This window comes from Syngnathus scovelli, chromosome 1 (genome assembly GCF_024217435.2).
Source record: "Syngnathus scovelli strain Florida chromosome 1, RoL_Ssco_1.2, whole genome shotgun sequence".
Lineage (NCBI taxonomy): Eukaryota > Metazoa > Chordata > Actinopteri > Syngnathiformes > Syngnathidae > Syngnathus > Syngnathus scovelli.
The window spans coordinates 17,115,240-17,133,494 of record NC_090847.1 but is presented as its reverse complement, the minus strand read 5'-3'; the positions used below and the strand labels follow the sequence as shown (position 1 = coordinate 17,133,494).

At 39.8% G+C, this 18,255-nt stretch overlaps 2 protein-coding genes across 3 annotated transcripts; both read right to left on the bottom strand.

The window, feature by feature from the left end:
- Nucleotides 1–506: 506 nt before the first annotated feature.
- On the bottom strand, nucleotides 507–9,279 carry pabir2 (PABIR family member 2). Of its 2 annotated transcripts, none has more exons than XM_049740416.2 (10): nucleotides 8,156–9,233; nucleotides 7,985–8,063; nucleotides 7,850–7,903; nucleotides 7,558–7,601; nucleotides 6,900–6,954; nucleotides 6,513–6,614; nucleotides 6,096–6,181; nucleotides 5,665–5,729; nucleotides 4,797–4,893; nucleotides 507–1,417 (listed from the first exon to the last, which is right to left on the bottom strand). In XM_049740416.2, the coding sequence occupies exons 1-10, from the start codon at nucleotides 8,278–8,280 to the stop codon at nucleotides 1,276–1,278; spliced, it is 849 nt and encodes a 282-aa protein (XP_049596373.1). In that variant the 5' UTR covers nucleotides 8,281–9,233; the 3' UTR covers nucleotides 507–1,275. The 2 variants fall into 2 exon arrangements, with proteins under 2 accessions (XP_049596373.1, XP_049596453.1); XM_049740496.2 differs by having other exon boundaries at nucleotides 1,253–1,417; nucleotides 4,773–4,893; nucleotides 8,156–9,279.
- Nucleotides 9,280–10,811: 1,532 nt separating this feature from the next.
- On the bottom strand, nucleotides 10,812–17,385 carry hprt1 (hypoxanthine phosphoribosyltransferase 1). Its single transcript, XM_049718840.2, has 9 exons — nucleotides 17,213–17,385; nucleotides 14,850–14,956; nucleotides 14,015–14,198; nucleotides 13,856–13,921; nucleotides 13,612–13,629; nucleotides 13,448–13,530; nucleotides 13,089–13,135; nucleotides 12,925–13,001; nucleotides 10,812–12,823 (listed from the first exon to the last, which is right to left on the bottom strand). Exons 1-9 carry the CDS (start codon nucleotides 17,237–17,239, stop codon nucleotides 12,776–12,778), a joined length of 657 nt encoding a protein of 218 aa, XP_049574797.1. The 5' UTR covers nucleotides 17,240–17,385; the 3' UTR covers nucleotides 10,812–12,775.
- Nucleotides 17,386–18,255: the final 870 nt, after the last annotated feature.

The window sequence follows — 18,255 nt, the reverse complement described above, 5'->3', positions numbered from 1 at the left end:
ACGAACGCAAACAAAAAGCTAAGGTCAGTTTGACCTCACTAAATTTGTGTCTAAGAAAACCTCATGCATTGACAAACAAAACAGGCACACATTTTTTCATGTTGTAATTTTGGATAAAGTAAAATGACATTCAATTGTGTAACTGCAAACAAAAAGGGCATAACTCCTTTAGGATGATTACAATCATATCCTTGTTTGTAAATAAAGGCGGGGCAGGAGGAACTGTTAATCACAAATCTAGGTGCAAAAGTCACAGTACAGCCTTAACGTACTGTTAGATTTTTCCAATGATGGGAGGTCCAGTCAAACTTCACCCTCACTTAAGACTTCAACACAGGGCGAGAATAAAACAAGACACCTTGTGCAACATGAACCACAGCAGGAACAGCAGCCTCATAAAACAAAGCACTGGTGCCATTTGGATGTTAACTGCATTGGATAGCACTCACAAATAAAATAACACAAATGTTCACTTTTACTTGGGATAGAAGACGATCACCATCCTGTTGAATATTTATATATTTTTTCTTTACTATAAATAAAAAAAATTCTGAAGAAAAAGCAAATCTGTACAACTAGAGAGGCCTTTAGTGTTTAACACTACAAAGACCAGGTTGCCCCTCCTGGTAACGTGCCATGTGACAGGCATCAAGCCACTTGGCGGAAAAGAAAAAAACTAAACAAAAAAACACCACAGTTTACACCTTTGAACCAAGGGAACAGTTGTTTACAGTATAACAGTAACAGTTACCTTCTATTCCTTTCGCAGATGCATGGCGTCACAATTAACCTCATCATATAAACTTTAAACTATACAAGCTATTCATGAGATTATTATATGTACAGAATAGCAAACAATACAGAATAACTTTTTTTTTTACAAATCTGATCTGAAGTCTTTACGTACAAGGCTTGTAGGACAAAATGAGGTCCAGCACAACGGGGGAAATACACAAATCCAAATCTTTTTTGTTTTGTCCAGTGCTTTGTGTCTTATCGTTAAGGGAAAACACATGAATGCTAGCTACTGTAATTGTATAACTAATGCCAGTGAAGCTGAGCACCATCCATCCCAAAGACTAGCAGCTTGTGCTCAGCATCCTCAAACCTTTCACACGAACGACACAACATGGCTTTCAACTCGTCTTCAGACGTATCCGGACACTAAAAAGCACACAATCATCTAGGGATTGCTGAGCTGAAAGGTCTTTGGGGAAAATAGTGCCCTGGCCAGAGAAGACTGGTTTTGGGTTGTTCCTCATTGACATCGTGCTCTCACTTGGGAGACAAATCCTGGAGGGAAGCAAAGGGCGAGTTGCTGGACGACGACGGTGACACTCCCTCCATTTTGCTTGGGGAGTCAGTGGAAGAGCAGACGCTGCTGAGGCTGCCGTCCAACAAACCATCTGGCGAGTGGCTATATGAAAACACAGAATTAGGTGAGACCCTACCCAAAAAGATTTTTTAAAAAATGACATTGTCTGTGTGGTGTGCTACGACAATCTCAATACAGCACCACACGCACTATACCATCTTCAGGGCCACAGATGCAGAAATCTCAGGCGAAAAAACATTTTGTGCTGCTGTTACCTAGTGTTTCTGAAGAGAACTGAAAGTGGGAGCATTACAAAATGTTGACATCACCAAAAAAAACCTTCCGTCTGGGGAATCCACATTGATACAAAAGCAACATTGGGCAGGAAATGGAAATGTAGGACCAACATCTACAGTGTTACTGTAGCTCTGTAGAGGACCTTTTCATGTATTCAATAGTCTGGTTACTGTCAAAATGATGTTTCTGAAGCATTTGGTATAAAGGGACAGACTTACACATTTAAATATCATAAGTGAAACAGCGACGCTATGATGAGAAAGCTGCGCATACAAGTACGTACTTCCATTGCTACAAAGACCGAGATTACTTGCGGCTAGAGCAGAAGCATGCGCACAACACAAACAAATAGCTCTTATTAATCTGATTGTCATATACATGATCCAATATTCAGGTTAGAAATGGCGTAACCAGGTGAATGTATTCGGAATTCTAAAACCCCGAATGAGAGCATATTCGTGTTTTTGCATGCATTTATACATGGTTTAAAAAAAAAAAAAATGTGATCCCTGGGTGGTTGTGAATCGCATCGCCAACGAAAAACAAAATTCCACGAAGTAGAAACAGTATAAACATACATTATTCAGAAATTTAAACACCAGTGTTGAAATTTCCAACATGTAGTGTTTTTTGTTGGCTGCTAGAAGGCATTTGTATTCTAAGTGTGCCTTACCTTGGCAAACAATTCAGTGTCCAACCTCAAAATTACATCATGCATGGCGAAACCTAAGTGAGTCATGGTTGCAACAACCAACATCTTTTGCAACAGTGTGTGATGATTTAGCCTCATTTAAAAGTTTGAGAATCTTCTCCTTTGTTTCAATTGATATCTCTACAGCCTTTGTTAAGCCAAAGTAGATATCCCTGCTGCAGGAGCACGCACGCATTGAGTGAAAGACGGAAGCCGTTGCCGTGCGGCAACTTGTTTTCAATAAAAACATGAATACAATCATTTATTAGTCTGTCTTTTCGGGGGTATTTTTAGCAAGTGCAGAAAATTAGAACAGTCCACCCAAGCAAAGTTAGGGGGTTAAGAATAAAGTGAGATTTATTTTTTGTTCTAAAGTTTTGAAAAAGCAAAAATAAAAATGTTGTTTTGTTTTTCTGTGTGCTCTTCACAGAGTATGCATTATTTGCTTTTACATTGATTACCATGGGAAACGTTGCTTGTACAATACAAACATTTCTACTTACAAACTCGATCACCGAACTAATGAAGTTGCTAAGTAGAGGTACGACTGTATTCGGGTTTTAAACGGGTTATTGACTGCATGTAAACGCAGCCTCTGTCTCTTCCTTCTTCTTTCAGCTGCTCCCGTTAGGGGTCGCAACAGCAGATCAATCGTTTCCATCTCATTCAGTCACCTGTATCTTCCTCTGGCACACCAACAACCTGCATTTCCTCCCTCACCACATCCATAAATTTGCTCCTCTTCTCCTTCTGCCTGGTGGCTCCAACCTCACCATCCTTCTCCCGATGAACCCCAGATTCCTCCTCCACGTGTCCAAGCCTTCTAAATCTCACCTCTCTGACTGTATCCAAACTGTCCCACCTGAGCGGTGACAAAGAATCGCATCGTTTTCATCTCTGCCACCTCCTATCTTTTTCTAAGGGTGTATTCACACCTGACTGTTTGGTCCACTTTAAACGGACCAGGGTTCGATTGTAACGCTGGTTCGGACCTTTTGTGCAGGCAAACGAATCCTGGTGCAGATTAAAGGAACGGACCGAGACCCGCTTTTTCAAGTGGTCTCGGTTCGCTTCAGGTGTGAATAGAAACAGCGTAGATCCGAAACAACAGCACAAATATGCAGAGCAGGAACGCAGCGTGTAGGACTCTCACATTTTCCTTCATTTCCGGGTCTGTGCGCTGCCCTGGTCATTGCTGTCCAATGGGAGCACAGATGGTCATAAGCGTGGATATGTATATGTACTTCAATTACAAAATGTACAGTCTGAATAGGAGCCGCACCAAACGAAAGGACTTTTCTGGTCTGAATACACCCTTGGTCTCTAAGCCGCACCATGGCCTTATATGTAGACTTTCCGCTTCACTCTTTCTTGGCTCACAAATCACTCCTGCCACCTTTCTCCAACCACTCCACCCTGCTTGCACTCTCTTTTTTACCTCTCTGTCACTGTCTGTGTCTCTTTCGATATCCATTTGTGCAGCCCTGGCATGTTGCGGTACAACATGTTACTACTGTACAGTGAAGGCGTGCAAGTCTAAATTCAGACTTGTCTGTACCAGAGAAAAAAAAAAAAAAAAAAAAAAAACATGAAAATATGCTATATAGGACGGGCGTGAACAATGAACCACATCAGTGTGGGGTTCACTGTAGTTCATGTTGGCAAAAAGCTACCAGGACATTCCTACAGTTAAATGCAATGATGCAATTTACAGTATGGATTCTGTCAGGGACCGGAAGCTGCCAGCACCAAGTCAAGTTGTGTGGCCCCCTAACCAGAGAGCCTGTAAAGTATTGAGGTCTTTTTGTCCCTTTCAGACACCATACCGCTGGTTTATGATTTAAAGATAAAACAGTGAGTAAGGTGTGAAACAAGCCACACTATGTCATTTGCATTTCTGGAATTTCCCTGGGTGGGAGAAATAAAGGAAAATATTTTTATACCATTTGCTGGGCTTGTATATACGTATACAAATAAATTTTTATTACTTACACATTCATTTTCAAGTTGCGCTTTTTGCTACTCTTACTTTCGCTTCTGCTCTAATCTATAGTTTTCACTCGTCAATGTTTTGTATCTTTTGCCTTCAGGTTGCACAGAACAACACCGCTTTTTGAAAGCTCAATGTTAATTTCTGCTTGGTTGTCGTAAACTGGACCAATTTGGGGTTTGGTCTTTATCATTTCTATGATTCAAGATTTGTAAATTTGAGAGCACGCCCATTATAGCAGCAATTACAGCTGAAATGGGCACCCGCATCGGATTTGTCAGAAATTGAGATTCCACATGGAAAACATGTTCAGATGCTCATTACTTTACATTTTGTTGCACTTGTGTTGGATTAGAACAGCTCTAGGGGCTCTTGCGCCAATTTTGATGAATTTCTAAACACCATTGTTCAGAGCTTTACCAAAGATATGAGCATATATATCAGTTACATTTTAGTGAAATTTGAACCGCTTCATTTACCGGTCACGGTTGATGATGTCTTACCAGGAGCCGAGATCTGTCAAATTGGAGACTTCAGCCGACAACATTGTGGTGGTGCCTTGAAAGAGCCTTTTCGGCTGACTCTCTGTCTCCATCTCTCCTGCACGGTAGAAGACAACAACGAAATTAACAAACATATATGAAAATATCAGCATAAAAAGTACTGCATTATATGGCATGACGGATGTTTATACACAAATCACATTGTGATGCGATGGCACAAATGTTCTGTGCCTGTGTAGTGAGCACGAGTTATCTAATGCCTCTCGCGCATGGGTCGAGGTGGCTCGTCCCTGATTGAAAATTGCCACTTATACGAATATATATCAATTTCATTTCTGGTTAGGATGAGATTACAAGGGTAAAATATGAAAATGAATGCTCATATAAGATAAATAACTGGAAAACTAATTTGAGTAATTTCTCCAGGTCCGCTAACAAATGAAGATTATCCATAGTCCGGTTTTGAATATTTCAGGCTGGGGCCAATTTAGAACCAGGGCTCAAGATTCATCTCCAATCCTGTCTGGTGAGTTCCTTGGTCTTCATAATGCTGTGTTGTCTGACAAACTGCTGAGGCCTTCAAAGACCAGATGTATGTTTACTTAGATCAAATTACAGTGGTGAGTATTTATGGCTATCAGAGGCATATCACATTCATCAATTTTATATTTCTAACTTTGAAAACTGTATGTCATTTCCAGTTCAATTAACAATTATGTTCTACTTTGTGCTGGTCTATGGCACAAAATCTCAAAACACACTCACGTTTGTTATTGGAAGATACAAAAATAAGTTTGATGTGATACAAATTATTTTTCAAGCTACGGAAGGTTTTATTGAAAATTGTTGATAATATTGTAATTCTTACCTTTGCGTTTTATCGGCCCAAGTATGCTGGCTCTGATGCAGTTGATAGGGCTCTGGCTACGTCGGCTGTAGGTAAAAACATGAACTTCACAAAATGAATCTGGATACTTGGGTCTTCTTCAATTACCATAATGAATAAATAATTGAAAATGAATCACCTAAAATATTATATCCCAAAGAAACCGCATGCCCGCAATAGGACAAGTGTGTCTATTAAGACCATAATGGTGTCTAAATTTAACAAAATGTTTACAGGAGACATGCAAAGTGAGGCTGCTATTCCGTCAGCGCTTACACATTTACCCCAGTTGTGAAATGATCTCCCTCTCACCCCACTGTGACTTCATTATCAAACTGAAGCCAGCAAACAGACTACAGAAAGTCAACAGCACACAAATGTTGTTGGAAAATGTGACATCCCTATGAACTCACCCAAAACGCCTTGTTGGACTTGGTATAGGACTGGGAGTGAGGCCATTGCTGCTCACAAGGATTTGAAGGGAAGGAGAAAAGCACTGCTGCTCCCAGCAAGGAACACCGATTGACACGCAACAGATGAGACAAACAAAATCAATCTCAGACTCCTGCACAGGCTGGATTTTAAAGGTCAACAACCATATTCTTTTTTAGATATCCACTGTAAATACAAACTACTGGGAAAGTGTGGTCTAAAAAAAGCTAGACTAAACACGTCCATCATTAAATTACAATTTTTAAAAAATGGAAGCGCGCATTTAAAAATTAATAAGGTTATGGGGGAAAATGTTAGTTTAGGGTACAATAGTCCTCTACTTAGTGGCCGAACAATCGGTTAATGTGCATTTCAACACACTAAAAGGTCAGACGTACCTTTTTTCCTATGCCTCTGGTTGGTGACGGTGCCGGCGACACGGGCACAAAGTCAATGCGCTTAGGAGATGACGACGCAGACTTTTCCAAATCATTGTCGCTCTACAACAAAAAAAGAAACCAAAACTGAAAACGAACATTGGTCATCACACAAAACTGACAGAAATTATCCAAATAATGTGGGAGTATTATACTACCAACTCAGCCAGACCTTGAAAGACTGGTGGCCCTGTTAACTCCCAAATACAGTAATTGTATTTTTTCTTTAATCTAGCATGTTAGTTGACGCTAACTCCACAAAAAGAGCAGCGATGGCCAGAGGCCCAAACATGCCATGAGGAAGTACAGCCAAAAAATGATATTGATGTGCCACTGAAGCTTCCTTACCAGGCTAAGACTTTCTTCCCAGGACTGACTTATTTGCATAGCAGCTTGAACTTCCCTGTTTGGACAAAATAAGAAAACAAGTTTAATTTTATGAAAAAAAATGACAGGTGAGCTTTGTTTGCTAGTTTGGTTCCGAAGGGTAAAATGAACTTGCGTCATCGCAAGTGTTAACTATTCTCAATCCATTCTGTCAATCAATTGTAGTTTTTTAGTGTCAGTCAAGCATGTCAAGCAAAGAACAGGGGCACGTCACCCTACACTAGCATATTATACGTGCTACTGTAACCGGTTGGGAACCGTTCTACTGAATACTGGACTCAACTGGGTGGAAAAGAAGTTTCAAAAGTGATATTGCATCAAAGCTAATTGTCAGACCTTCAAAGTTGAACACAATCTGCTCTTGGGCTGCAATTAATGAGGACTTGACTAATCAATAAATGAATTGGGGGACAAAAAGGTTTAAATTGCAGCCTTTCAAAAACGGGAGATTATTTCATGTTTTGGCACTAACAATTTGTGGCTTGGTAAAGAGCTTTGGGCACCCTATGGTATAGGTAAAGGCACTATCCACCTGATTCTTGAGGGTTTTCATGGGGAAATGACTGTAAGAAGTCCCAAGTACAGGAAATCCTCCCGATGCTTCTATAAATTATCTTACCGCTCATGTGCAGTTTCTCTGTTCATCAGATCGACGCCTTCTTCCTGCGACGGCACGTTAAAATGTTCATTCTTATTGACATAACCACAACAACACAATTACCGACTTCACGTCAACGTCTGTTGGAGTCTGGTACTACCGATCGATCATTTAAAAACCGACGGTCTTGTTAACCCCAAAATATTACTTTAGCATGTTTATAAAGCACCATTAATCCCTATGGCTTGAGAGGGAAGATGGTGGTCTGCCATGCATATGTTACACGACTGGTCGCAAAGGTTCTTTTTCTTACTTGTTTGATCTGATGAAGTCTGGTGCTGGGAACACGGATGGGCGACGACGGCACCTACCATGAAAGGTGAGAGCATTTTCAAAGAACTGCAATTGCCCCCAAAAAATAAAATTCAGTTGAAATGATGTTTTGTACCATATTAGGCCTGTTGACAACTGTTGTGCTATTTCTGCGGCATCGTAAGACCTCTCTCTGGAACACTTGGGAGTTATCACTGCAATGGCAAACTTGTTTTAGCACAGTACCGACGACAATGACAAATATGCTATAAAAAAATATGTTCACTGAGACAAATAACAAAAGAACCTTAGGCCATTAATCATGGGTGCACTGTTGGATCTCCTCAGCTGCCCCTCGATCTGACCTAAGGAAGATGGGCTGTCCAGGTCTAGCTCCATCTTTTCTTGTGACAGGACTCCAGAATTGTGCATCGTGCCTAGTTAATACGGCGATTCTTTTTGCTTTCCAAAAGGCCAAGTCTGAGCCGTTACATGTTTGCTCCAGGAACGCGTCAACTTCGCACGGCGCGAAATAAAAAAATATTTCAGAGGGAACCGACCACAATCAACGAGGCCCGTCTTCTGAACAACTCTACCGTGCAGAAAACTTAACGCCGTCAAATCAAATAACGTTGTCACTATATGTCCTCACAACGCAATTATCAGGACATCCACGGATCATCCGAGTTAACGCTATTCATAATGTTCCGCGTGCTCACCAACTTTCCAGATGGATGATTAGCATGCAATGGCTAAACGCAGCACAATGACCACGAACTGGAACTGGTAGTTGCAGGAGCGTGACTATTGACTACAACTGTTCCACTGAAAGCTAGCGCGTTAAATGAAGTAGCTCGGAGCGGCTACAATTACCAAACTGGAGACCAAGTAGACAATGAACGTTTAAGTCAACTGCAGTTTGACGTGAATCGGTTTTGATAACGCGCGGTTATCCTTCTCCTAAAATAGAGATGCTGGGCTTAGCTTGTTGCTCGCCAACATTAGCCGGTTCAACGGCCGCAAGTAGCTCGGCAGTTTAGCCAAATGGGCGAACTAGCTAGCCGCGTTAGCATTAGCGCCAATAACCGTAATGCCATGTCCAGACAGCCGGGTCACTCATCATTAGCTGTAACACTCTGTGTTGATGACGAGTGAAGCACGCTAAGTGGTGGAATAAATATACAACATAGAGTTAAGTTATTCCACTTGTGCAGCTCCCCGCCAAAGAAATATTGGATTCTCACAGTATGGAATCAAAGCAGCAGCTTGTTAGCATAATAAGCAAACTTCACACCCATTTGAGAATCGCCATCAGGCCAGTCTCCACTTTATGTTGCTATTCTGCATTACGGTAACGCGCCATCAATGAGCCGCAAGGGATAAAATCAAAGTAAAGGTTCACAAAATAAAAAAATATCGATGGTGTTGATTTGAAATCATTCTGGAAATTTTACGCAATCATTCGAATGTTATGTTTCAAATTGAAACGTATTTGCGTGACGGCAGTTAAGTAAAAAAATTCGCACAACCACTTCCAGAATTTAAAAATGCAACCCAATCAGAAGACCTGCTGTTACTTTTCAAAATAAAAGTAGTTTCAAATATGCCCACTCTATGTCTGTAATTACAACCCTAATATTAATTTCAAAAGTTTATTTTAAAAAAATCCCCTGGTCGCCACTGTGAGATACGAGACAATCTTAGCATGCCATGTATGGCACTTTCATGAAGATCTGATGTAATGCCTCAAAATAATAATTAATTTAAAAAAAAAATCAGTATAATGCATTTACTTCCAGGGTGGCATCTCTTGGTAGTCTTATATCTCCTAATGTAGTGTAACAGATACTGATAAGTGGAGGCTGAAACTTTCATTGCTTTCCACGTTGAAGTCAAGCAGTACATGATATACATAAAATCTTCTCTTAATCAAAATGCTATCAAAATATTTGCTATCTGTAAAAACTTTTGTAGTTTTTGGGCGAAGCAATTATTCCCCTAGCTTATTCTCACAAACTGATGATTGGACTGACAGGCAGCTTCTTGACCCTTTTACTTGGTGGTTTTTATTCTCTATTTCTACATGTAGTGCTTTTTTTAAATTATTACTGCTTTTTTGTCATGTAGCTACTGGTACACTATAATCATCCTTTTAAACGTTATTCTCGTTTGGGATATCTGGCTTTTGGATGGGATTTTAGAGTGACCCAAAAATAACCTTTGGAACTTTTGAATGGACCTCCACTTTTTTCTTCCTTTGTTGTGGTCTGACTAACAATGAGCAAATTTCTCGGGACATCTACTTGTATGGCATTTGTGACTCCTCAAAGCTCTTAGCTCAGTGGTCATTCCGAGCAAATCCCGTTTAATGCCCTGCAATGGCATGGTCCTCCGTGTTGTCTTATGATGTCAAAATGTGAACAATGAAGAGGACTGTTTACGAATTATCAAAACCAATTTTAGTTGAACCAGAAATGTGGTAGTCTCTTAAATGAATCAAACACTTGCTGTTTCATGTTAATAACTAATAAAACAGCAAGTTGTGCAAAAAGTACTAAAACATGGAACAGTTAGACATGTGCATTCAAAAGTTTAGAGGTCAAACTAAGTCTACCTATACAGGTTGGGTGCAATTTAGTTTCTTCCTGAAATTATATCTAAAAGCCATATACCATTCCAATCACCAATTCCGAACTTTTTGTGTAGTCAAATTCTATGACTTGAGTTTAACTGTAAATGTAAGCACAGAATTAGTATATGTGAACAAGATAAGTGCATAATAAACACGTTATAAGGCCTTACCTGAATATATTGGATAATGTTGGAACGCATGACACAAAACCAACATGCATATTCCCTGATGGCATTATACAAACATACAAGACATTAGTGTGCCATCAGAGAGCAACATAATTGATTCCATTCTCACATATGGTTTGAGCAAAGTATTAAAATACACGTCCTGGTGTACATGTGTATTTATTGAGCAGCACAGCATAAGATAATTCGTAAGGATGGCACCACTGGTTGTGTCCAGTTGAAAACACATTGTGAACACATTGGCCAGGTCTGCTGACTTAGACAATATAAAACTTCAATTGATTATTATTTTTTGCGTCCTTGTGATTTACTGGCAAATAAAGACTAAACAGGTTACATACTAGTATATGGACACAGAAGAAACAAAAGAAAAAAAAATCTGTGAATATGCAAATCAGCAGGTGGCGAACAGCGAGTATGCAAGGGTCAACTGTATGTATCTATGTAAAAGCAGACTAACAAGTCATTTTTTGTCAAATATTTAAAGAAGCAGTGATACTGTACCGTACACCAATAGGCAGCATTGCTTTGAATATCATACAAGCTAAATGCTGAAACATCACTCAGTGATGGGGCAAAAGCACATGGCCACAATTCTTAAGCAGATTGTATTAGGAGTATATACGGACTATTTTTAATAATATACAGTTGACCCCCAATATTTGCCGTCAAAAGGAGCTAAGCAGAAATAAGCATATGATAAAATGCATTTGGGGACAGAACAAAAAATAAATATTAACCTTGTCCAAATAAAAAAGGTGATAAACATTCAATATTCTATTTAAATCAAAAATTGGGGAAAATGGAGGACCCTCCCTCCCAAAAAATGTTAAAAGTTCTTTTTTTTTTATAAATAGAAAAAGAAAATCCATCAATATACAAATCCATGTGTGCGGAGCCACGAGTATGCTGAGGTGGGCTTTTTAATCTACTGTCACAAATCCAACACATTAGTTGCATTCTCTTCCGTTTTTGGAAAATGTTAATAAATGACCGACAATTATGTTATTAGAAGGATTGACATTTACATTAAGTAACAATTTTGATGATAGAGAAATAAATACCTCAGTGTTGTTCTAAGAAACTTTAGCAGCATTATCATGCACATCAGCAGATATTGGGTCCAATAAGATGCTACTTTAGAATTATTCACGGTGTCGATAGGTGCTGATGAGACTATTGATGAAAGAGGAATCCCTTACTCTTTGGCAAGAACTAAAAATGCAGGGCTGGCTTGCTGCCACTAAAATCCTAACACACTAGGTTCAATGTGGGTTGATAGGGCTATACAAATAAATTTGATTTGACTTAATAGCGTGTGATTTGTCCTAAAATGTAGAACTATCTTATAGAATTTCTTTGGCCCATTATTGAGATAACTAATAATCATAATCTATCAACCAACTAAAATCTGTTTTTTAAAAAAAATAGTAAAACCAGTGCAAGAGTCAAAAGCAGAAAGCCACGTTGTTGCCCTATTGTGTTTCTAAAGTTTGCACAAAAATTTGACGTGGTGTAAGAAGAGAAGAAAAAGAGAGAAAAACAGCTTCTTGAATTTAACCATGCTTAACTATTGACCTTACATCCATACTGTATTTGTCATGGAGGCCAAATACAGCTTGGACCAAATAGGGGTTTATTGGAGGGAAAGGGTCAGTTGAGATCAGGATGACAGGAAGCGACAAGTATATCAACAGACAGGCAGAGTCACAGGCAGAGTAACAGGAAGAGTAACAGGCAGAGCAACAGACCGTGCTACGGAGGATTGCAGATAGGGCTACAGAACGGGCAACAGACAGGTAGCATACCGGTAGGGCAAAAGAATGAACTGACACAGAGGGCTGGACCTGCTGGGTCTTTATAGAGCAGCTATCAAGCTGTGAGCAGATGCGGACAATCATAGTGACTGCTGCTGACATGCCTTTATCTGAGCTAAATAAGAGAATTTGTCGCAAATGCTGAAACTTCTAAGTATTGGAGTGAGGGGAACAAAAACGGGCAAGCGTCACTATACTGTTCCACCCCCTGGATAATCTGAGCAGGCAGCATTTTTTTTAATATGACGGTTTCATAAAAAAAATCTGCCATAAAAAAATAAAGGTGCTCTTCACGCTTTATACTTCTCCTTCCCTGTTTCGCTAATGACGCAGATATGCTGAAACACAAAAGAAGCCAAAAGTTAAGAAATGTAGTAGTTAAGGGATGAGTTATCATCAGACAGTGGGGAGATTTTATTTACAGAAAACACATACTCACATTAAGATCTCGAAAGTACTCGTTGTAGTCGAGCGCATATCCCACTACAAATTTGTCGGGAACCTCAAAGCCTACAACTGAAACACAGACACCAAACATATCCGATCGATCAATTCACAGAAAACACATGCTTGTTGTTAATAGAACAAAAAGTTTCAACTCACAGTCTGGTCGGTACCCAACACTTCTTGGTGTCCTTTTCACCAACAAACTAAAGACGGAAACCAAATTCAAATGACCTCAATTAATAATAAGGATATTAAAAAATGGATATTTCAATAAATATTGAAAAGTAGTGAAAAAATCATTTTAATTGAATATCGACAAGAGTTTGTATGATTTTTTTTCCTTATACACTGCAACAATTGATTCGAAAGGCAGTCACAAGGTTGACAAACAGAATTCCTTCAGAGAAGTATTTTTTCCTCATTTAAATGACTAGAAATAGAATTAAACCCTGCAATCAAGTTATTGACTTGATTTTATTGGTTTGGATAAAAAGAAGAGTTTGGATTTACATTACCTTGCCACTTTAACCATTTTAGGATTGTACTGTTTCAGGAGTTCCAATAAGGTCTTCATCGTCTTCCCGGTGTCGATAATATCCTTAGAGACATCGCAAGAGAAGCTCAGATCAAATAGTACTCAAGTAGAAACCGGACAAAAGTGTTGAGTGCATATACATACCTCCACAATGAGCACGTTCTGTGAAAAAGAAATTGAGTTGAGTTGGATTGGATTGGAAACAATTTATCTTCCTGCAACCCTAGTGAGGATAAGCGATTCGGAGTTGAATGGACATTTTATCTTAATGTACCGACTTCACTCTTTTGCTGTGCCCGTTTGTTGCATAGTAACATGGGGAGGCTCACTCCAGCTGTGCGTGACAATGAGTGGTGCTTATAATATGATGATGTGATGTATTACTCACCTTGCCTGTCAGAGTAGACAAGTCATCTCCTCCAATGACTTTGATTTCTCCTGTTGACTGGTCATTCTGCGTGAACACGAATCAAGCCGGCCCATTGCAGATGAAAACCGTAACCGAATACAATTTGTGTCAAACAAAACATTTTAGAACAATGATTACACAGTAGCTCTTGAGGCGAATGAAGTCCACGGTCATAGGGATGGAGCGGTCGCTGTTTCGGTTCAGGGTCTTGATGTAGTCCAGCAGGTCTGCAAAGAACTTGTAGCCTCCTTTCAGCACACAGAGGGCGATAATGTGGTGCCCTCCCATTTCCTTCATAATCTCCCTGGCCAGTCGCTCTGTCCTGGGATTGCATGGGAGAGAGGGGCAGAGAGGGCAGACAACTCACTTTTCTGCTTTAGTCATCAGGAGGTTCCTTTTTTTGTGTATGTCAGCACTTATTGTGTCATTTTCAAACCTAAGCAAAAGTCTGGTCCACAAAACAAAAACTGCGCAAGCTATATCAATGTTCATTGCGAGGTGTTTGGCCACATTGGACACGTTCCCTCTTCGAACTACCACAGTTTTATAAATGAGCCTTACTGACGGGCTTTGCCATTTTGCCATGGCTGGCAGTAAAAAAAAGGGCCAAAACGTTACGTATAACATGGCTCATTAGTTTTCTGAAGCTAAGCTGTGACTGGTTGTGACCTGAGACCTGGCAACTGTGATGTCATTTTCAGCAAAATGGCCGCTCCCTGAGATGGATGAAAACGGATGAATTTTGTTCCACTAACAAAACATTAATAACAACACTGTGCATCGACTTGTGGGGGCACATACATATCGTAGATAATTTTTTTAGGTTGACCTCCCCGTTTAATAATGAGTGCTCAGTTTTGAACCACAAAGATGAGCAAAATAACCACTGATTTAAACAAACCCAAATCTTAGCAACAGAGGTTGACATCAGCTATTGTATTTTTGCAAGCGCGTAAAAAATGTGATAGATCACCTGTCCAAAATGAGTCCATGTGGGATGTAAACACTCTCCAGGTCACATGCGTAGTGCTTCGGTATGCAGAACAGGTCCAAATCGTACCCCTGCTCCTCATCGGTGATCTGAAAGGGCGCAAGAGAAAAGGTTGTTCCTTAACATTAGATTGATCTGATGAAAGGACAGTACAAAATCAGATTACAAGGTCATTGGATCCTTACTTTGCCATGAAACGGTTCAATCCCGTAATACATAACTTTTACCAAGTCCAATTGATTATGATTTGAAAAAGAACAATATTGTATAGACGATCACATGTTACATTGTTCAATGTAATCCTGGTAACAAATAAATCATAGTCACTGTGAAAATATTGGACACTTCACTACGCAACAAAGTTGTAGTTGGCTGTCAAAACCAGAAAGGGATTTACAATTACATTATGGAAAAAAAAAATCCACCCTAATTGCAACCACTGAAGTGGATACACCTCAAAAGCTATACAATAGATAGATTTTACTAAAGCCCCCATGAATGTTTTCTGTATTTTGTTAAATATCCACCAGCACTGCACAACCGTTTGCCTGACTTAACTGGTGTCATGTGAAAGCTGAGAAGCTGGTGCAGAACTTGAGGTGCCTCGGGAAGACTGAGTAATCACAAGAAGACTAAACGTTTTGGACTTTTGACAGTAAGCTGTGAGTTCGAGTAGTGTAGCGTCCTTATGTGCATTCTAACGGAAAACGCGGTTGGTTGAGAGGTACAATTAAAGCATGTGTGAACGAAACCAAAAACGTGCCATCTGTCGGGCTACACACTCGCAAATCCAGATAACGGTGACATACACAGCAGATGTCCTTCACGACCACATGACCTGTGAGAGTGTACTTTTCCACTTACATAATGTGAGGTGAACTCTTGTCTGGGACAACATTGAAGTCAGCACAGGAAAATCCCATGTTTGAATTCAAATGATCATTTTACTTGTATCGGTACTCTTTTTAACAAGTTGATTTACTTTCTTTCTACTCCTCCCTTTACATAAAACAACATACATTTTGACATTTAAAGCTGACTTATAACTGCATGGAAAAACAAATATAGCAGTGCTCAAATATATTGGATAAAGAAAAAAAAATTGTGTATTTGCAATTTCCCAGCCTACTGTGGGGGCTTGTCAGTAAAACTGCAAGTAAATACATGTTTTAATGGACAAAGCTACACTACTCATTCCTAATATAGTATAATTTAGGGTTAGGGTTCCTGTCTGCAGCTTTGTCATTAGCTACATCAAAAATTGCTTGACTGCAAAACTGTTCTTTTTTTTATTTTTTTTTATTACGATTTCAATTACTGGACTAACATTGCCTTGATGGTCACTGCTGAAAACTAGAGCCAGTTAATCTCAAAGCAAGTTGAACCGTATAACCGGGATGACCTTAGAATTAAAAGGCTTGGAGAATGGGAACCAATATATAGTTAGCAACCAACACAAACAGGTTGGTCACCAGCTTGACCAGCAATATGCAAACATTTTTTCTGTCAGACAATGAGGAGCTTCTCCTCTGCTCTGCTCGAAGCCACCCCAGTGGAGTTGTCACCCTTGCCATCAAATCTTTTTCAATCCAGTAATTGCTGCATAGGTTGGTGCAACAAAACATAAAGGGTCCCATCATTTGTGTCAAAGTCTGTTTCACAAATTTGGTTTTTAAAAATGATTCTGTTGGTCAAAGGCAATATCGGATTCTAATTGGCCATTTTTTTTGTATTTCTTATGTATTATTGATTTTGTCAGTTTTATCTAGCCACAATTATAACAACATGCTTGTAAAACTCAGGTAAAGCATGAAACACAAATTATATTTGAATTATGACACTCAAATAATGTATTATTTGTACAAGTAACGGTCTTGCTTGTCACTTGTTTGGCTCTTGCAATTGGGAGTATGAAAACGTCAGTGTTAATTTATAATGAAAAAAAAAAACACACACATCACAAAACGGTAGTGTGGCAAAGAAGTAGCGATACAACAAGAAGACATTTGATATGGAAGACCAAAGTTGTATATATAAAATTTAATTTGTCAGTATTTTTCCGTATTCGTGTTTGGTCATCATCCATAGTCTGAGTCACGCATACAAAGCATGGTGAGCGCATGCATGCCGTCGTTGCCGCTGGCAACGCTTGAAACCAGGACAAACACTAAACACATTAAAATGATGCGTATTACAAACAGAGCGTTGACGACAGACACCGACTAATAAAACACAGTTGCGACCACGTACGAGCTGCGCGGTGAGCTGCGCGGTGAGCCGCGGGACTGCACCCATATGGCCATGAGCATGCCGACATGCTTACTGTAAGGTGAGGGGGGACCTACCACAACACACTGGCTGGATGTCGCCATGTCTGTTCCCACCGGGGGTCCCTTTTAGTATATCGTGCGTAGAAAAAAAAAAAAAAAGAACAATTGTTAATATTACTGCCCACCGTCACTGCTCACATGGATAAGCTATCTGCGTCGCTGTACATGTACCCTTCCGGCTCTCTCGCAGGACGTTGCACCACGCTACCCGAGTGGAACAAGAACGTTGTCTATGACGTGAGAAGGAGGCGAGCAATCAAAGAACGAGATTTGGGAGCCCCGCCCCCTTTTACAACGGACTCATTTGTGAGGCGTATTATTATTAATATTTTATGCCAATGTGGTAAAACAAACAAAAAAAATTCTGTTCTTGCGACTTTCTGCTTGTCTCAACAGGAGTCACCACAGTGAGTCATTTGCAGAAATTGTTTGACACATTTTTTACGCCAGATGCCCTCCCCTTTCTTTCTTTCTTTCTTTCTTTCTTTCTTTCTTTCTTTCTTTCTTTCTTTCTTTCTTTCTTTCTTTCTTTCTTTCTTTCTTTCTTTCTTTCTTTCTTTCTTTCTTTGTGGTTCCAGGCGAAATCTGTAGGCCCTACAGATTTGTCAAACTCATTTTTTTCGTGGGCTGGATTGTAGTCATAGCTTCTTTCAGAGGGCCATTATGACTGTAAACCCAAATAATTGTATGAGCACCTCATATTATATCCAGTAAAAGCTACACAACACTGGTCAAATATTTTTTAAATAAAAAAGATATTAAAAGTGAAGACAATTTGCAATTCTAGTAATGACACAAATTTCATGCACAATTTGTCTTCACCGGCCACATAATATGATGTGGCAGGCCGTATCTGGCCCCCGGACCTTGAGTTTGACACCCGTGCTGTAGGGGATCTTGGAGCAACAGTGGGCCCCAGAGAGAAGACGTGCAGGTCCACCAATGCCCAATGGACAATGCCCTGGCGCCTCTCAACCATTGTCCCAGCTATGGGTAAATAGTGGACAGAGGGGCTCAGCCACGGTAGGCGACCCATCTAGGAGAACTATTATAACTAA